General features: G+C 48.2%; 2 protein-coding genes, 1 long non-coding RNA gene and 1 pseudogene across 3 annotated transcripts; 3 read left to right on the top strand and 1 right to left on the bottom strand.

Annotated features, from left to right (window-relative positions):
• LOC147990421 (plant-specific TFIIB-related protein PTF2-like) overlaps positions 1-12,096 on the top strand; it is a 32,359-nt pseudogene extending 20,263 nt beyond the window's left edge.
• On the top strand, positions 6,097-7,613 carry LOC147990422 (uncharacterized). The gene is made up of 5 exons (XM_087516229.1): positions 6,097-6,144; positions 6,224-6,426; positions 6,510-6,822; positions 6,910-7,008; positions 7,092-7,613. The coding sequence occupies exons 1-5, from the start codon at positions 6,112-6,114 to the stop codon at positions 7,611-7,613; spliced, it is 1,170 nt and encodes a 389-aa protein (XP_087372355.1). The 5' UTR covers positions 6,097-6,111.
• Positions 12,097-12,209: 113 nt separating the features above from the next.
• LOC147990420 (uncharacterized) lies at positions 12,210-14,261 on the bottom strand. The gene is made up of 3 exons (XM_087516231.1): positions 13,097-14,261; positions 12,770-13,010; positions 12,210-12,656 (listed from the first exon to the last, which is right to left on the bottom strand). The coding sequence occupies exons 1-3, from the start codon at positions 13,321-13,323 to the stop codon at positions 12,546-12,548; spliced, it is 579 nt and encodes a 192-aa protein (XP_087372357.1). The 5' UTR covers positions 13,324-14,261; the 3' UTR covers positions 12,210-12,545.
• Positions 14,262-16,083: 1,822 nt separating this feature from the next.
• On the top strand, positions 16,084-16,576 carry LOC147990419 (uncharacterized). Its single transcript, XR_015599391.1, has 3 exons — positions 16,084-16,152; positions 16,253-16,364; positions 16,448-16,576. It is a non-coding gene; the product is annotated as an uncharacterized LOC147990419 (long non-coding RNA).
• Positions 16,577-19,104: the final 2,528 nt, after the last annotated feature.

Here is a 19,104-nt window from a genome sequence, read left to right as displayed (position 1 = left end):
CTGCTTTCGTTTGGTGTTTCTAGTTGTGCTCCTCCAACATCTCTGCAGCCATGGAGAAGCGCTTCATGTCATCGTCAGCGGCATTCTGACGACAAACCACTACATCGAACTACATCATGGGTGTTTGGGGGCAGCAATACCGATGCGTCCATGACAACGCCGATGACACCCCGACAACCAATGGTCTACACCGATAGGCACAATGGGCGCCAGAAGCTGGCGCCGGCGTATCTCCGTGGCTCCGTCTTCAACAACAATGAAGCATGGGGGCAACATCAACCCCTCAATCATTCACAAGGCCGATGGCGTCTCGGCGTACCACCAAAATTGTCACACCATGATTGGTGTGGCGATTCACTCAATGAAGGGGAGTTATCGACGGTCTACCGATGCATTGCCTACATCAACACAATGAGATCATGGAAGCAGTGCAACACGCCAGTGCGGCCAGCGTGAACCTATGAAACCCTCCAATCAAGTCGGTTGGCACCGTAGCAGCTAGACGGTCGTGGCGAGATTGGTAAAGTTTTCTTTTCGTTTTCAGGACAAGGCATGTTATTTCGCCATAGAATGAAGACGAGACAGAGTTGCCTGTTGACTGGCATCGTGCTTGTTATACGATCCGACGAGCTCCCTAAAGAACACACTTGTGGATGGACATACCTACACTAAGACATGTCATTACTAATCAATCATCTTCGGAATGGCGCGCAGGTTGTCACAGAGATGTGAACTTTGAACCGGTTCTTCAGGCTGCATCTGAATCATGCGCCAAGAAAAGAGAGAGAAGTTTTCGTCGAGTCAACCTCGATTTGCTTCGCACTCAAGCTCAACTCGACGAGGGGGCATTTGTTCGACGAGTTTTTGTGCAATATTGCATATATATATATATATATATATATATATATATATATATATATATATATATATATATTAATGATTTTTTTATGCAGGCTATGCGAGGAAAGGCAAGTTATAATACAAAGGCAAATTTTATTATCGTGGCACATGCACGCATGGCAAATGCCCACGTACTCAGCGCATAGCATATGCATGCACGTTAAAAAAAGAGGGTGTTGTATTGCACGTGACAAGCTTTGCTTTGGACTTGGTATTTATACACTATGTGTGCGTATTCGGGTGTCTCGGCCGGCTAGCAAGCGCACATATACGTACCCGAATACCCGCCAGCTGAAGTGTACGTGTACATGAAATATAGCATGTGTTGGCATCAGATGGAATATACTTGGGCGTGAAGAAGAACAACAGAAAGGAAAGAAATATACAAACCGACTTGGACATGAAGAAGAATAGCAGAAGGAAAGAAATCCACGGCCGTGTCCCAGGTTGTCTAACTTGCCATCCATCGACACCCCGGGGTGGCTATATAAAGTCATTAGGAGGAGGTGCAGCAAAGGGGACCTCAGGTAGCCGAGGCCAAGAGAGATAGAACACACATATCAAGACCCAGGAGGCACCTTCGGAAGGACTTGAAGATGGTGGCCGCTGTGTGCAGGTTGCAAGCAGCACGCGCCTGAAGGCGGCGGGCGGTGCCGGTACCTGAGGAGATCAAGACGCGCTGTGCACCCAGGAGGACGCGCCCATGGCAGCGGGTGTGCACCGAGAAGGACGCAATGACGACTATGGAAACGGCGTCACAATCATCTTTCTTTTTCTATGTGTTGTCAGCTATTTTGCAGGAAGAACGAACGCACGCACAAATAGAAGAGGCTACGCCCAGGCAAAGGAGACGCGCCGGCAACGGCAGCGTCCAGATAACCCAGGCAGCAAAGGAGAGGAGGAGGCAGCGCCGGTGTATGACGATGCGCCATGGTGCCGAACACGCCGCCGAGATAACGGCTCTGCGGAGATACGGTCGTGGGAGACATCTACATGCATGCAATCACAAGCATCGTGCAACAGCTAGCACGCCATCTGGTACGTAGAAGTGGTTTTGTTTGCAGGTTTCACTGCGGCAGGCACCAGATCGCATCAAGACGACGAGGCTACTTCCGCACTTCACCAAAACGCTGAAGACGACAGTGTACCAATGGGGCTGCCGGCGCGCAGCCCGTTGGACTCCTTTGTGATGGCTGTCCTTGGTGATGAGGCCGACGACGTTTACTTCGTCAAGCTAGAGCCCCGAAGGCGCGAGGCTCGCTAGGATGCCGCCGTGGATGGCGACATGGAGCTCGCTAGGACGACGCCCTCGTTTTCTTCATCAAGCTGGCGTAATGGAAGACGAAGGTGGGGAGGCTTGCGAGGATGCCGCCGACGTGCCGCGGTGGATCGCGGCGCGAAGTTCGCCAAGACGACACCAATGTAAACTTCATCAAGCTGGCGCCATGGAGGACGAAGGCGTGGAGGCTCTGGAGGATGCCTTCATCGTGCCGCGGTGGATGGTGCCACGGAGTTCGCCAAGATGACGCCAATATCAATCAACCCGGTGCTGCAAGGATCGTGACGGGGAGCTCGCAAGAAGGACGCCCGCCATCCACTTCGTCAAGCTGGAGCTAGAGGACGGAGGCGTGGCACCCGTCGAGGATGCAGCCGACGTCTACTTCGTCAAGCTGGGGCCCGGAGGCGTGGAGCTCGCAGGGACTCCGCCGTGTGCCGTGGAGGAAGGCGAGACGGAGCTCGCTAGGACGACGCCCGTCTTTTTCTTCATCAAGCCGGTGTCATGGAGGACAAAGTCGTGGAGGCTCGCAATGATGGCGCTGCCGTGTCGCGGTGGATAGCGGCGCGGAGCTCGCCAAGACGACACCAACGCCAATATAACCAAGCCGGTGCCGTGGTGGATGGCGGCGCGGAGCTCGCCAAGATGACGCCCATCGCCAACATCAACCCGGTACCGCGAAGGATCGTGGTGTGGAGCTCGCAAGGAGGACACCACCAATGTCTACCTCGTCAAGATGGAGCCCGCGACCCGGAGCCATGAAGATAACACACACCCTCGGTGCTGCCAGCAACACGGAGCCCGCGATGCGAAGAAGATGGTGCTACGCAATGATGTGGCTTCACCAACCTTTACCACTACATGGTGCTATTTGTGACACGAAGCCCATGGAGACGAGGCGTGATGGCAAGGAGGCGACTTGACTTCACCAACACTAACTCCCGATGGCCCCGTGAGGCGGTGCCTTTGTCTTGGAGGACCACCGTAAACACGGCGTCCATCCGAGACGAGGCGCCAACCACACTGGCATTGCCGATCCGAGCGAGCGTTGGTTTTTCACCGACGCCGGTCTTCATAAGAATACTCCCGCGAGGCGAACCCCTTGCATACCCAATGAAGCCGCAACATCGTTAAGAAGTCCGAGCAGAGCAGGACCCATGCAACTTCAACACCAACTACATCAACGTTGTCAAGACCGACGAGGCGCGACAGCGAGGGCGAACATGGCCAGCACAAAGCCATGTTTTGAGCGGCACGTGTACCGATGAGGACACGGGCTTTGCCGCCGCCCACACCACACACACACCAGCATCATCATGCATGGAGAACGCGAAGCGAAGATGACGAAGGCGACCACATGGCTTAACCGGAGGTATCTCGCGGAGCAACCCGCGGGAGTAATTAACCGGGAGCTTTTCGAGGCTCCGGGAACTAGAAGACCGCACATCGGCATAGTCAGGCAGGCCGCGCTAGTAGGCCAAGGAGCGCAACCATTTTTTATGGGATCTTGTAATTTTGTTCATCCAAAGAGATAAATGAAATACTTGTTTCCCGTATCACTTTTCTTTGTGTACTATGGTACACTGGCACGCCCGCATTTTTTTCCCCAGCGCATGAGAGAAATCAAACTCCCCCTCTTCCTTTTTAACGGAGTGACATAAGATTTTTCTCGTGTCAAACAGATAGATTTCGCGGCAGAGCTGAACAAGGTCACTTCTGTCGCTGTGGAAGATATTGCCTTGGATATTTCGGCGGTGCCGCACACCAGCCGCCTCCGATACAACGAACTTGTTGCTGCGCTGGTGGGTGCCGCACAGAAGTGGACAAAATTACTGTTCTGACCTATAAGGCTAACTAAATCCCGATTTGACCTCGATTCGAAACAAATTTCGTTTTTGACCTTTTTTGGTGACGCCAAGATCCCTGGCGTCTGGGTTACGAAGCAGACGGCGTCTGGCCCCTGGCCCGCACTGCCCGCCTGCCCGTTGACCTGCTGACGTGGCAAACGGGCCAGACGCCAGGAACCCTGGCGTCTGGCCCTGGTAACTGGATAACGCCGCGGGGCCTGCCCACCCACCCATCTGTTCTTCTCCCTGCGGCGCACGAACAGAGGGGGTTATCTCCTTCGTCCCTCTTCTCCCTCACACCAATCCCCCCCTTGATCTACTTCATCCTCCACCCAAATTTGTGGATCTGAGGCCCCCAAGCTTCTTTGAGGTATTCTCCCCCATTCCCTCCAACTTGTTTTGCTTTTCCCCTCTCTTGTTGGATGCATTATTTCACATTAGGTGATGTTAGATTAGTAGATGGTTTCTTTGTTTTAGGAAATAGTTTGTAGTTGATAGATGATTTGGTAGGTAGTGTAGTTGGTAGATGTTTGTAGTTGTCCACCAATAGACATAGTTTGTGATTTTTTTTGAATTATAGATGATGTATGCATGTGCTAGTAAATTAGCTATATGTTGAATATATAGATGGCATAATCTTTGTTTGAATCTGAGAAGACAACTTTGGCAAGCAAATATATTTAGAAAAAATATTATATGTGTGAAGTGGTATGACAATATAGTTGAATATATAGATGGCAATTTTTTTTGCAAAAGAGATGATGAAATTTGATTATTGTGTGTGACATGATTTGTTCAATAGAATGGCGGATGATGATTATGAAATTTATTTGATGGTGAAATTTGGTACTCTAGATGATATGTGTGCATATGTAGAAGAAAGAAATGATGTGGTTATTTTTGAGAAGAATGGTGTTTTCATATGGCATAAACTTGGAGAAGGAAATTGTTTGATATTGTTCATGTATTCATAGATGTTTGTGATTTGTTTTGTAGGATGGCGGATGGTGATGGACCTTGGTATGACGGATTAATCGATGAGTGGGATAAGGAGCATCGTGCTCGTGCCATTGAGAATGGACAGGTAAGAAGCAAGAGTGGGTCAATTTTTGTTGTTTCTCATTTGTGTTCTTGTATTGATTATTAAAACATCACTTTATTTGCAGGTTGTAGTTGCTATGCGCATGAGGGGTCATTCCGCTGATGACTTTGATTACGACCCGTGGTATGAGCCTTACATTCGGAGATTGGGTCTTCTCCCATTCGTATTGCAGTTTAAGCGACGCGCTCCGCCGGTGAACTACGCGGCGCTGACCGCACTTGTGGATCATTGGAGGCCGGAGACTCACTCATTCCACCTTCCATGTGGGGAGATGACGATGACCCTACAGGACATGGCTATGATAAGCGGCCTTCCTATCAACAGACAAGCTGTTACCGGTCGTGTCAGCGTGGGTAATTGGCGAGAACGGACTGCCGATTTAATTGGCGTTCAGCCCGAGGGCCCTCAGGAAGGCAAGGCCGATACCGCGAAAGTGAGGCATTCTTGGCTAAAAATGGTCAGAGGAAACACCAATCCGTGCCCTCAGGATGCCAATGACGTGGTTGTGCAGCAGTACGCGCGGGCCTATCTTTGGTATGTACTAACCAAGGTAGTCTTCTTAGATGCAACCGGGAACTCAGCCCTCTGGATGTTGTTGGAGCTACTCAATAACTGGGATACCCAGGCTGGGGTTCGGCCGCACTAGCATATTTGTATCGTCAGGTAAGAGATATTTGCAACCATTTATCTTGCATTTGTCATGCGCCTCCATATCTAACATGTTTGTTTGATTGCAGCTTGACTTGGCGTGTCGGAGAAAGGGAGATACATCCTCATTGTCTGGGTTTGTTTGGAGCCTATCCGTGTGGATGTGGGAGCGGATCCCGGTTGGACGGCCCGATTTAAAGAACCCCCTCATGGCAAACGCATGGGGTAATCATGACGGGTTGCATGATGATGATCCATATCGGCGCCCTACGCTTGCTTACTATTGGGAACAAGTGACAGTCTACACAGGAAGCTCGCATGTGCGATACAAGTGCTATATGAACGAGCTGGACACCTTGACTGCTGAGCAGGTTTTGAGAAGTTCGATGAGATAAAATTTAGTTAAGAATAAAACTTATGTAGCTAACAATGTATCTCTTTGTTTTGCAGGTATATTGGTTGCCTTATGTGGAAGATCGTGACTTTGGTAATGAGATGTGCACGCGTGATAGCCATCTTTGGCGGGCGAGGTGCCCAATGATATGCTTCTTCGCAGTCGAGTGGCACTTTGTAGACCGTGTGGCAAGACAATTTGGAAGAAGACAAGGTATTCCAATTGAGGAGAGCAAGGAGGAAATGCTATCTCTGCATCGGTAAGCAAGCATGCCTTGAGTATGTAGTAGAGCATTGAATAAGTCAATGTTTGCTAATGCTTTGTCCCGTGCATCATTTGTAGGTTCGATCGAAGGAACAATCAGGATATATCGGATTGGGCAAACAAACACCGTGCATGGATAGAAATTTGGAATCAAAGAGACACACTAGTGCAATCAGAGAATAGACCTCACAATCAGTTAGCATATCAGAAGTATCAAGTGTGGTATGCGGATCGTTACCGGTTAAAGCTGAAGCCAGGTTGGACTCACGAGGAGTGGTCGGAGTTGGTGTCTGAAGAACTGGGGACTGCAGAAGGTTATCATACCTTCAACACGGGTGTGAGAGACACCAGAGGGGCTCATGTTGACTACGCACCGATGCATGACGAAATGGTAGTCTGTTTGACCTATTACTCTAACATACTTGCATCATGTTGTCTTCTTTCAAATACATAAGTTTGGTGTGTTCATGAATTGCAGGGCAGAGAGTTGCTTCTGTGCGTCAACGATGCCAATGTTGCACTGAGTCATCCACCTGGTGGTGCATTATCTGAGAGGACTCTTAGGAGCACGATGGAGGTGTGACCAATATATTATAAAAGTTTCTTTTCACGGATTATTTATTTGCATCTCATATCATAGCATATTTTGTGTTGTTGCAGAAGTTCAAGAAGCGGTTTCATAAGATGGCAGCAATGCTTTCTTGCCATGGTGCTCAGTCCACTGACGTGTATGCACCTGGTAGCCGCGCCGCCACAGCTAATAGACGGCGTTATCTCCAGAACGATGAGGACACGGAGGAGTTCCATGAAGAGGAGCCAGCACATCAAGAGGAGCCAACACATCATGAGGAGCATGAGTATGATGCAACACATCAAGAGGATCATGAGTATGATGTTGATGCTCCACAACCATCACAGGTTACACAACCGACACAAGGCAATGCTCGCTCTAGGAAAGGCAAAGCCATAGCTAAGACACCAGGCAAGAAAGGTAGAAAGAAGACATGGAACACACAATTCCATAGTCCGGAGTATCCTCATCAGCTTATCCCAAGAGGAATGCAAAGATATAAGACCAACATTGAGGCGGAGGAGGAGGCATACAACGAAGAGGAGGAAGAGGCTAGCGAAGAGGAGGAGCCTACACTTGCAACCATTGCGAAGAGAGGAAGGAGGAAGTGAGCTTCTTGTTTGGAAGTGAATGAACTAGGTGGCGTTTGTATGCATGAACTTGGTGTCTTATGTATGCACTTGGTGTCTTATCTATGCTTGAATTTGTCGTGATGAAAAATTTGTGAACTTGTTCTCGTTTGTATGCAAGAATTTGTCGTGGTGAAAGTTCTGTGAAATGAGCTATAATCTATGTTGTATGAACCTGTCATATGAATATATATGTGTTATCTTCTTGTATCAAACAGCAAGTTCAAGATTACAGGGGCCCAGACACCAGGGTCCTTGGCGTCTGGTTTAAGCCAGGGGACCAGATGCCAGGGCACCCACTGAGTATCCTTAGCCATCTACAACACACAAATCTCTTAGTAGCTAACCTATGATAAATTAAACCACGAGGAAAACAAACTAGGGTTTTCACAAAACTATGATACATTAAAACAACCAAAAGATAGGGGTGGAGTTGATTTACCTTCTAGTTTCGAAATCCTGAAGATCCAACGGTGAAACCGGACCGATTCGTGAGAGATTTGAGGGGGGTTAGGGTGCTGGATGAGGGAGTGACGTTGGCAGGGCTAGAGGTGAGAGTGGGTGGATATGAATGAAATGAGAGGGGTAGAGGTGGAGATGAATGGATGAGAGGGGTAGAGGTGGGCCCAAAGAATCTTATCCACTTGAATCTTATCCATCAGACAGATAACTGCAAAAATGCTAGGGACCCAGACGCCATGGACCTTGGCGTCTGGGTGTCCATCAGACACATCAGGCATTTGCCTGGTCTCCTGCGTGAGCAAAATGAGCCAGACGCCACGGTCCTTGGCGTCTGGTTGTGGGAGCCAGACGCCATGGTCCCTGGCGTCTGGGGTGTCCATCAGACACATCAGGCATTTGTCTGGTCTCCTACGTGAGCAAAATGAGCCAGACGCCACGGTCCTTGGCGTCTGGGTGTGAGAGCCAGACGCCATGGTCCATCATTAACATGTATGTTTCTCGCCTTCGCCGCCGTTATCAAATGCGAGCATGGCCAATGATACTTACTAGGCCTCTCGCACTAGCACCACCGAGTCTTCAGTTTCACCTCAAATGCAGCACCACCATATTGTCTACCGTCTCGTGTTGTGCCACCTGGCTCATCAATTTGATAGATCATTTCAAGTCTATCGAATATGATAACTTGTTGCCGTGAAGACTTGCTTGCTTGTAACTGCAACCATTCATCAACCTTTTCCGGATAATCCTTTTTTTTCACCTATCCATTTTGCAGTCTCTTCAGAATGCCTCTGAAAGTACTCATTAAGCTTGAAGAAGGTGTACTCCACTATTGCAGTCACCGGCAATGCACGAGCACCCTTCAACACATTGTTGAAACATTCTACGAGATTGCTCGTCATGTCGCCATATCGCCAACCACCATCGTCATGAGCGCGTGCCCACTTGTGCTTCTCACCGTCCGCATGAGAAACCTCACTTTCACAGTGGGATCAAAGGCTATGTCTTTCATCCATTTGTATCCGAGATACTCAGATGTGAGTTGACGGTGTGTCTTTCTAAGTCATTTCGATGGCGGTTTGCATCTATGAGTGGTATCACAACTTTTCAACACCCATTCTTCAGTTTCTTTAAGCTTTCTTGCACGAACCTTCCATGTGCATTCCTTTTGCTCACACACCACGGTGTAACGCAACTTCATGTCGGAGTGCTCAACATAAATTGGCCTATGGTTTCGAATGGCATAGTCAGCCAACCAAAACTTCAGCATAGGCAAGCTCAGAAACTTCAATCCTTTCTTCAAATAAGCATTCTCGTCCTCATTCTCCACCCTTGGTTCTCCTGGATCCGGGCATGGTGTTGGCTCAATCGCCGTCATTCTCATTCCACCGTCAACAACAGCTTTATGGGCAAGGCTGAGATCTTTAAACAAGTGAGTTCTTTTTTGTAAGCCCGTCAGCTCAAAGTGGATTTGGTTCTCCTCCTTTGTGAATCCATCCTCGTCCAACTGTTCAACTGGACCCTCGTCATCCGAGTCATACGCATATTGACGCCTAAAAGGCAAGTCACGATCCATGTCCTTTTGCGCTATGTACGCATCCAGGTCACCAACATCATTACCATGAAACCCTTCCTCTTGCTCTTCGTCATCATCATAAACATCTTCATCCTCTTGAATTACTTCGTCACTAGCAATCACCTCAACTTCATTTGCTTGGCTAGTTGGTGGTTGGCTAGAAGCATTGGGGGCATACAACTCAACCTCATTTGCTTTGATAGATGGTACACGGGGACGTGGTGGGGGATAAACATTGGGGGCATCAACCACAACCCTATGCTCAACAAGTGGCACCATTGTCCTCTCGCTCATGTCATCCATTGAGGAAGAGACATGTCGGTTCAAATCAATGGTAAACCGAGGAGATTCAACCTTGGTGGCAAACAATTCAAGTGACTTGTCTTTCGATTGGGATACTTTTTCCTTGTATACATCCCAATGCAAATCCGAGGTGATAGGCATACTTTTCAAGCGAGATTTGGCTCCAACTCCAACATCATACCTTCCTATTAACTTAACATCAACATTGGTGTCCATCCACTCTAAGACTTGTCTCACTTTTGCAACAACATCCTCATAGCTAGGGCTTGTATCAAAAACCAATGGTTCCTCACCCGTGTCGGCATTGTTACTCAAGAATGCCTCCTTGTCCATGTAATGAACATTAACAAGTCTCTCCATCTAAAAATAACATGAATGGATTTAAGACTTCAATGAGAATTGGTGTGTTTATCCAAATACATCTAATTCTATCCAAATCATATCAAGACTAAATTATTGGTGATGTCCACAAAAGTATCACTAATTAACACACACTAAGCAAAGTTAACCCTAATCACTAACTAACCCTAACCCCCAATCTTTCTACTCAACAAGCATATATTCCTACTACACACCATGCATAGCACTATATTATCAAAGTTAACCAAGCCATTCACACTAACATAAGGGAGAAAACATGAACTAGGGTTCCACCAACATGTATAAAATGCAACCAAAATAACAAGATTTGACAAAAAATAATTGGATGATTTGGGGGAGATTAACAAGAGCAACAAAGTGATGGAAAGATCCACCTAAGGGATGTACCTTTTGGAGAGGATTTGAGGGGGAGCTTGAGGGGTAGGAGAGAGTGTGAGAGCTCCAAGTGTTCTTCAAGCTCGGGTTGTGGATTGGGGAAAGTGTGTGGGGTGGGTCCCACACACTTTCCCCAAGGGTTATTCTGTTACCAGGGCCAGACGCCAAGGTCCCTGACGTCTGGCCCCTTTGCCACGTCAGCAGGTCAACAGGCACGCGGGCAGTGCGGGCCAGGGGCCAGACGCCAGGGTCCCTGACGTCTGCTTCGTAACCCAGACGCCAGGGATCTTGGCGTCACCGAAAAAGGTCAGAAACGAAATTTATTTTGAAACGAGGTCAAATCGGGATTTAGTTAGCCCTATAGGTCAGAACAGTCATTTTGTCCCGCAGAAGTTGCTTCCGTGGGGCTCCGACGTCAATACCAGAAACCTTCAGTTAAGTGCCCCCATCCTGCTGCAGCTCATGCAGATGCAGTCACAGTCCGGCCAGTCGGAACAGTTTCAAGAGTGCTTTCGTCCAGACATTGCCAGCACTGTGAAGGAGTACTCATCTGTTGACTTGGACGAATCCAAGTACTTCCAGATTGACCCCCTTGATGTTGATGATTTCGATTTCAAGAATTATGGGCAAGAGTTGAAGGAACCAGAGGATTTGAAGATCTTAGAGGGATGCATGTCAGATACTTACCAGAATATCTTGAAGAGGATTGCTCAGCTAAAGGAACTTGGGAACTTTGGTAAAGTTCCTAGCAGGAGGAAGCGGTGGAAGAGAGAGTTGGAGCTGGAACCATGGGATAATGCCCAGACCAAGAACAAACCCTTCGAGGAGGAAGCAGATATTGACATTGGCTATGGTGCACCTCCTCCATCCTTTACTGCTGGAGTGGATTTGCAGAAGCGGAGGCGAGCACGGATTGAAGCTGCTAAGTGTCGGATCAATGAAATTATGAAGGCTCCTGCTACTCGTATTGCAAATGCAATTGATTCACCATCTGCTCTTGGACACGAAGATGTCTGTCCACCACAAAAAAATATCAGGAAAAATCAATGGCGAAAGAGACGAAATGAAAAGGATCATCTGACAGAGATTTCAAATGCTCCGGACTGTGTGAAGAAGAGAAAGAAAAGAGACTCATGTAATGTTATTGACTGGGAAGATTGTGTCATTGAGCTCCTGTTATTACATGGTGCAAATGAAGCAGAGATAGAACAAGGCCAGTACAAAAGATTGTTGGAGCTGCGTGTCTTCAGTGCATAAGTGGAGAGCGATGAAAACTTGGCGATGCAGACTCTCCAGTCATTAGTATTTGATTACTGGCTTGCTTTCTGAACATAGGTTGTCATTACTCTGAATCATGCATAGTTTTTGTTAGAGAAATTCCTCGCTGTTTGCATTATTCACATGATTGCATCCCGATTTGTCTACCGTATTTACTATGTTCACCGCCGTGTATTTATCCTACCATAGTGCCTGAAGCACATTACTTTGTTTGAACTGTAAGAGCATCTCCACTCGCAGCCCCCATATAGCATCCGGATTACAACTTTGGAGAGGGCTTTGGGGGGCGTCCGGACAAAACACGTCGTATGGGGATAGCTGTTTCCCACTCGTTGACCCCAAACCACCCCCAAATTATCTCAGTGCATTAGCACAAACACCTTGGAGGCATGGAGGTCGGCGCTGCCCAGGCCGCTGGCCGCCTCCACGCGCTTCCCGTTCGCCGCGTGGGCGAGCTGCCCAGGCCGCCGGCTTCACGCCCTGCCCCGTCGGCGCGCTGCAGCAGCCAGCGGTCGAGGTTGATCTACTCGAGGTCGCCGGCGTCAGGTACAGGACAGCAACGAAGAGGAAGAGCTGCATGTATCTCTGCTTGTTCGTGTAGACGGCGGTCTGCACCCTTCCTGGAGCAAGTATTCTTGAGCATCAAGTAGATCCTGAAAATCCCGTCGCCATTCAAGATCAGAAAGATGTACAGCATGTGCATCTAGACAACGAACTGAATAAGATTAGGAAAAAAACAAGAAACAATTGGGGATTTTGGAGAGACCGTCATGGAGCCCAGCTCCGGCTGCAACAGGATGCAGAGCTGCTCAAGATGCAGACGGTAGAGAGCACGCACACCGGTGCCTCCGCCTCGCCCACGTGTCCGGTGAACCACATCCCAAAGCTCCATGAGCAGGCCGAGCTGCTGGACGGCATCCTCGGCGGCACCCATTGCGCGCCACCACGGCACGAGCTCGAGGACGGCCACCACGGCACGAGCTCGAGGACGGCCACCACGGCACGAGCTCGAGGACGGCGACTACGGCGCGAGGACGGCCACCACGGCGCGAGGACGGCCACCACGGCCTCGCACTCCGCCTCGCGGAGCTGCGCGCAGAGCCGACGATGCAGAGATTGGAGAAAGGGGAGGGGCTCCTGACCATCTCCTGGGCGAGCGGGTTGACGACGAGGCGCTGGAGCTGGTCCACCTGCGCGTGCAGCGTGGCCTGCTGCGCCGCAACCATGGCGGGGATCGAGCCCGCCTCGACGAGGGCTCCGGCTTCGGCCGCGAGCGGCGGCGGGGAGAGGCGCCGGAGGCGGGGGCGCGACGGCGACCATGGGCAGTTTGGTGTGGACTTATGTCTGTAAGTATTACTTGGCTTTTAAATGTACCACACTACCACTCCCTGCCATATACTCCCTCCGTCCAAAAATACTTGTCATCAAAATAACAAAAATGGATGTATCTAAAACTAAAATACATCTAAATACATTCTTTTTTATTCATTTTGATGACAAGTATTTTCGAACGGAGGGAATATATATTATGAGCCTATCTATTCACCGACGCCGAGGTTTGGCTCTCGGGCACCGTGACATTTGATACCTTGTGTGAAAATACTAGACAGACGACACTCCATGCACGATGCATGCATGATTTACAATCAGATGGATGTGAAGCACTTTATTCCCTGATTCAATGGCTGGATGTGGAGCGTCGTTCATGCATCGTCCAATCGTCCAAAAACGTCGTGTGTATAGCAGCTCTCTATCTTATGCGTCCATGCGGTGCTGCGGTCCATCGGTTGAGCAGTATTCGTACGTGTATAAGAGCCTTAATTGATTCGCTGCAGCCTTAATTGCTGAATGTTCTTGGCACAGATTGTCATTCCCTTGCACTTTGTAATTTTCAGAAATTTATACTTCTCACTTCTGTTATGGACTTAGGCTGGTTGTAATGAGGAGTATCATATACTAGTATCATGCATATGATACTGGTGTATGATACTACCTCCCTAATGCATGGTACTCCCTCCGTTTTTATTTACTTCGTATATTAGCTTTGGTTAAAGTTAAACTTTGACAAAGTTTGTAGACAAAAATATTAACATATACAATAAGAAATCAACACCATTAGATTCATTATCGAATGTACTTCCACATAGTATAAATTTGTTATGGTAAATATTTATATTTTCTTCTATAAACTTGGTCAAACTTTAGGAAGTTTGACTTCAGTCAACTCTAATATGTGAAGTAAATAAAAACAGAGGGAGTATCATATATTAGTATGATGTAGTACTTTATTTATTGCCATGCATGACACAAAGTAGCATAGCATTTATTATGATACGGTATCATGATATGATACTACACCCTCTCTTTCTTCATTTAATGCTATGACATCTCATCAAAATTGCCTAGTTGGCATGCATGATACTATCTATGATACTACCATTACGACCAGCCTTAGATCCACAACGGGATAACTACCGTGCAGAAGATAGCCAGACGGCATGGCTGCAAGGGATTGGATAGATATAGGTTGAAAAGAGAGAATAATTAGGGAGAGATTAGATTAATTGTTCCTTTTCCAAAGCTAGATACATGACATCCTTATATAGTGGAAGCTATGGCTCTTGGCCTTTTCCAGCACAATACGGACTCCTAATAAATTAGAATCCTCTGATTCTAAACTTCATAATACAATACTACTCCCTCCGTTCCTAAATACTTGTCTTTCTAGGCATTTTAACAAGTGACTACATACGGAGCAAAATGAGTGAATCTACACTCTAAGATATGTCTACATACATCCGTATGTAGTAGTCATTTGAAATGTCTAGAAAGACAAGTATTTGGGAACGGAGGGAGTATCTCCTAAAAGACTCTGCTCCTGTCCTTTTGCTTCCTGATGCATGTCTCTTCCCAATACGTGACCAGCTGCTGCAATATGTCAATGCATTGGCCCTCTTGCCGGCCGGCTCCACTGTACTAGTGTCACAACACTTCACTGTTAGTACCACGCCTCTCTTATACATAGCAACTATATATCATATTTTACACCTATTAGGTAACCAAAATACGACACTGTTGTGTTGGCCTCAAAACTGGACAGACTGTGACTCTTTTGATGTCCTATTTGCTAATGCTTCATATGTGTTGTTTCAGGGAGCTGTCCAATACTTGATTGTAGGTGAATAACGGACTCCTTGATTGAATTTGTCACATCTAAAATTTATGTACAACTATGATGTGATAAAGACTATATCATACATCATTCTCTGTTTGCTCCTGACTCATGTGTTTCAGATGTGATTGCCTCGACTGCTTTGTCTTTAGGTCACATATTCTTATGTACTGTCGTTCCAAAATAGAATTACAATGTTTTTCTTGTTAATTAGTTTGAGTACGGCTACATGTTCTTGAGGCTCTTTTCTCTTGGTACCCTTGTCCTGAACTATGCTTGGACGACCACACATGTAGATAAGATCAGGGAGGGCAGTATTTCAGTTAAGCTGTGAATGCATTGGAAATCTGAATGCATGAGTGTCATTAGCTTTTTCCTTCACGTTTAGATTTGAAGTTTTTGTTACTGTCTCAGTAGTCAGTACTATATTTATAGACCTTTTGCTGGTAGGAAATAGGTTATATTAATTGTTGCGTGCAGACTGTAGTTCCGTTTAGCATGGTCCTAACTTTATGTCTTCCATTCTTACAGAGGTATCCTTAGCATACCAATTAAGCTCATGTTTGTCTCTAGATCATAGCTATACATCACAGAAAATCTTGTTATAACAAGTGGTCCAACCTTACAGCTCTTGTAAATACTAACTAGCCATTCTCTGCTTGGTTCATCTGTCAAACCTGCATTGTATCATTGTAAGGAATTATTAGGACTACTTTGACACTAAACATGGGTTGCACTGAACATGGTCAGTTCATGAAAAAGCTCACTGTGTTAGTAGGATACTTCAAGGATGGTTCCTCTGTAACCCGTTAAAGCTGTTGTGGAGGCCTGTCGAAAGCCTGTACATGGTGCAGTTCACAAGATACAACATTGTGGGGAAAAACCTGGCATGGAGGAGGATATTCCCTTCTGTACCTACAGCCTAACTTCACTGGCGGATCTGCCAAGGCCCAGTGCGACGCCTACATGGTTCATTGGTCAGTTATATTGTGTTCTTTGTAGATACATATACCATACTATGTTGCTTTTTTTTAGCTCCTCTACCTGATCCTTGTTGCCTGCCTTGTTTTTCTACAGATGTCATTGGTAGGATAACCATGGTCTCGGATATCATCCTTATCCATCCATGCATCATAGTGGCTTCGAAAACAAGGCCAGTTATGCTCAAGTATCTGCTATAAGTTATTTGGTTTGTTCACTATGTTCCTTTGTACCCGCTGTTTTTTCTGATGGTTTCTATGACTGACTGCTTGCTTATGTATAAATGTGTAGGGCCAGGAGATCCAGATTACCATGTGATGGTGCTGTTGAATTTGACGTAGACATGGTCCATGCAGTGTGTGAAAAGGAGCCTCTTATTCCTATATTTGTAGGAACCTTACCCAAGACTGTTCATTCTTTTTTAGAAAAGGAGGATGACCCCCGGCCTCTGCATCTGGGAGATGCATACGGCCACTTTATTGATTATTCTCGAGGACCTTACAAAGTATTACAACAATGTGCCTGAATCCACCATCTTGGCAACATATGTCGCTACTCCTATCCAATAGCAATATATGCCGCTACTCCTATCCAATATGATGAAGGGGTGCTAGCTGGGCCACTACCCAAACCACTCACCTAAGCCTAACATCAAAAGCCGGAAGCCGAAACTCATTCGGAAGCCCTAGCCGAGCCACATACCGGGTCTGGGACACAATCCGGTCAGACGCACTCGTGTGTCGTCGTCGCCATCTTCCACAGGTCTTCAGATCATATTGAGGCTTCTACCTTGTCTGGCCACTCTGCCATCGACGTCACCATGACGCCAGACAGCAACCTCCTCCTGCTCGAGTCCAGTACCGCGCATCGGGCGCCGAGTCTCCACTGCACCACGCCGCCGAGATCCGCCGTCATCAATGTGCAGGATGAAGCACCGCTCCACCAAAAAACCGCCCACTGGTCCCTCAAACCCGTGTACGCCTCCAAGAATGACGCCCCCAAGGAGGAAACGACACCAACGCACCACCGTCATCTGATCTACTGATCTAGGGTTTCCCCCGGAGGTAGCGGATAGAGGTCTGGAGCTTCTCCACGGCGAGGCCTTCAAGAAGGTAATGACACGAGAAAGTGTCGCCAACACCGGTCTTGGCATCAAGCCAAGAACTAGGTTTTCACCCGGATCCGCTGAAGGAACCGCCATCCAGCATCGTGTGCACGGGTCGCCGCCGATCTGAGCCGCCGCACATTGAGGTCGCACTGGCCAGATCAGATCTGTCCGGAGGGCAACCCACACATGGCGCCGACCCAACCCAGGCCCTCCATGCCGCCAAGGGCCAGAGGCGCCGGGGCCTCCACCACGCGCAGCCGCCCTGCCACCCACGCGGCCCAGGACGCGGCCCAGGACGGCCAGCACCGCCACATCGCGTCGACGGTGCGCGCCCACCAGATCCGAGCAGAACGCCCCGATCCGCCGTCAAAACGGTCAGCCACCGCTCCTCCACCGCGAGGAAGAGAGGAGGGGACCGCCGCTCCCTGGGGCCGCCGCCCCAGCATCCAGCGCCACCGCGCCATAGAAGAGGCCGGAGGGCCAGATCCATGCCGGCGCACAGCTCCGCGTCGCATGGCGCGCCGTCCAGGGCTGACCTCCATGCGTGACAGGAGAGGAAAGGCCCGCCGCCGCCGGCAACCGCACGGGCTTTGCCCGGCGGGGACGCTCGACGGCGGCGAAGGGGAGGGAGCAGGAGGGGGGTGGCGGTGGCGGCGGGGTTAGGTCACCCGAGCCGCCCCCCTGGAGAGCGACGCGGGTGCGAGTCACCAGACCCAAGACTGTTCATGGTAAATACTTTAGCTATTGCTTCTCTGCAATCATGCTGTTTTGATATATCAGTGTTTTTGTAATTCACATGATACGCCGTCTTGGTTTACTGCAGGTGTTAGAGGGCTCAGTGGTAGCTCCGCTTGCCGATGGTATATTCATGAGGATATACCCGATATCAATTCCTTCAGTGCTAGGTCTGTTCTATAGAACGAATATATTCCTGTTCTTTCTTGGTTTTCTTCTTTGCCTGCTCTACATTAATATTTTATCTCTTTATGTTATTAGCATGGGAGACTGAGTTCACTCCTCTCACAGTTTATGCTCCCTCAGGGCAAAATGCCATTTAACCCTCTGTGCATCCAGATCCAATTGTTCAACCGTGCTTCAGCTGGCTCAACTTGGTCCTTTTGACGAAATGGTGAGCTTGCTGCTCTTTAATATTGATCCTTGGTGTAATAAGTCATCACTTTTTTTGTGACTCTTAATGTTGGTTCATGTTCTTTATGCAGAACAAGTGGTTCCACTGTACTGCTATTGTTGACAGAATTATGCCTGATAAGCGTTGGTGGTTTGCTTCGTGTGGCGCATGCCGCAAATCCGCTAGGTTCCTCGGTGACCGGTGCCAATGCTCAGACATTAGCTGCACTTCTGGTGGTGCAGACCTAACGTAAGCATTGTTTCCTTCCCTATTTAATCCACCTATTAATCGCCATGTAGTGACCTGCTCACTTTCTGTTTTTTAGATACTGTGTTGGTGTCATAGCGACCGATGGCACGACGGAGGCTGAGTTTGTCCTCTTTGACAAAGTTGCGACAGGGGCCAGGGAAATCTCTTGTGGCCTTGCTGTGGCAGAGATACCCTGGCCAAGCTACACTTGAGGACGCGGCACGTTTGGCTGCGCTTGACATGACTATCCGACCAGATTCGATCAGCTTGTTGGACAGAAGTCTAAGCTCCTGGTTTCCATAAGAAGAGTCTTTTTTTTTTCAAAATTGGAGAATTTGTCTTTCCAGATAAGCATGATAGAAGAGACTTATAATCCTGAGCTACCGTCATCTGTTTTTGGTCTCGCTTCAGCCTCCGATAAATCATCCTCATCCAGTCAGGTTTTGGAGCTGGGTGCCCCTT

Source organism: Triticum urartu, chromosome 1A (assembly GCF_056163025.1).
Source record: "Triticum urartu cultivar PI428250 chromosome 1A, HENAU_Tu73, whole genome shotgun sequence".
NCBI lineage: Eukaryota > Viridiplantae > Streptophyta > Magnoliopsida > Poales > Poaceae > Triticum > Triticum urartu.
This window is presented reverse-complemented; position numbering and strand designations above follow the sequence as displayed.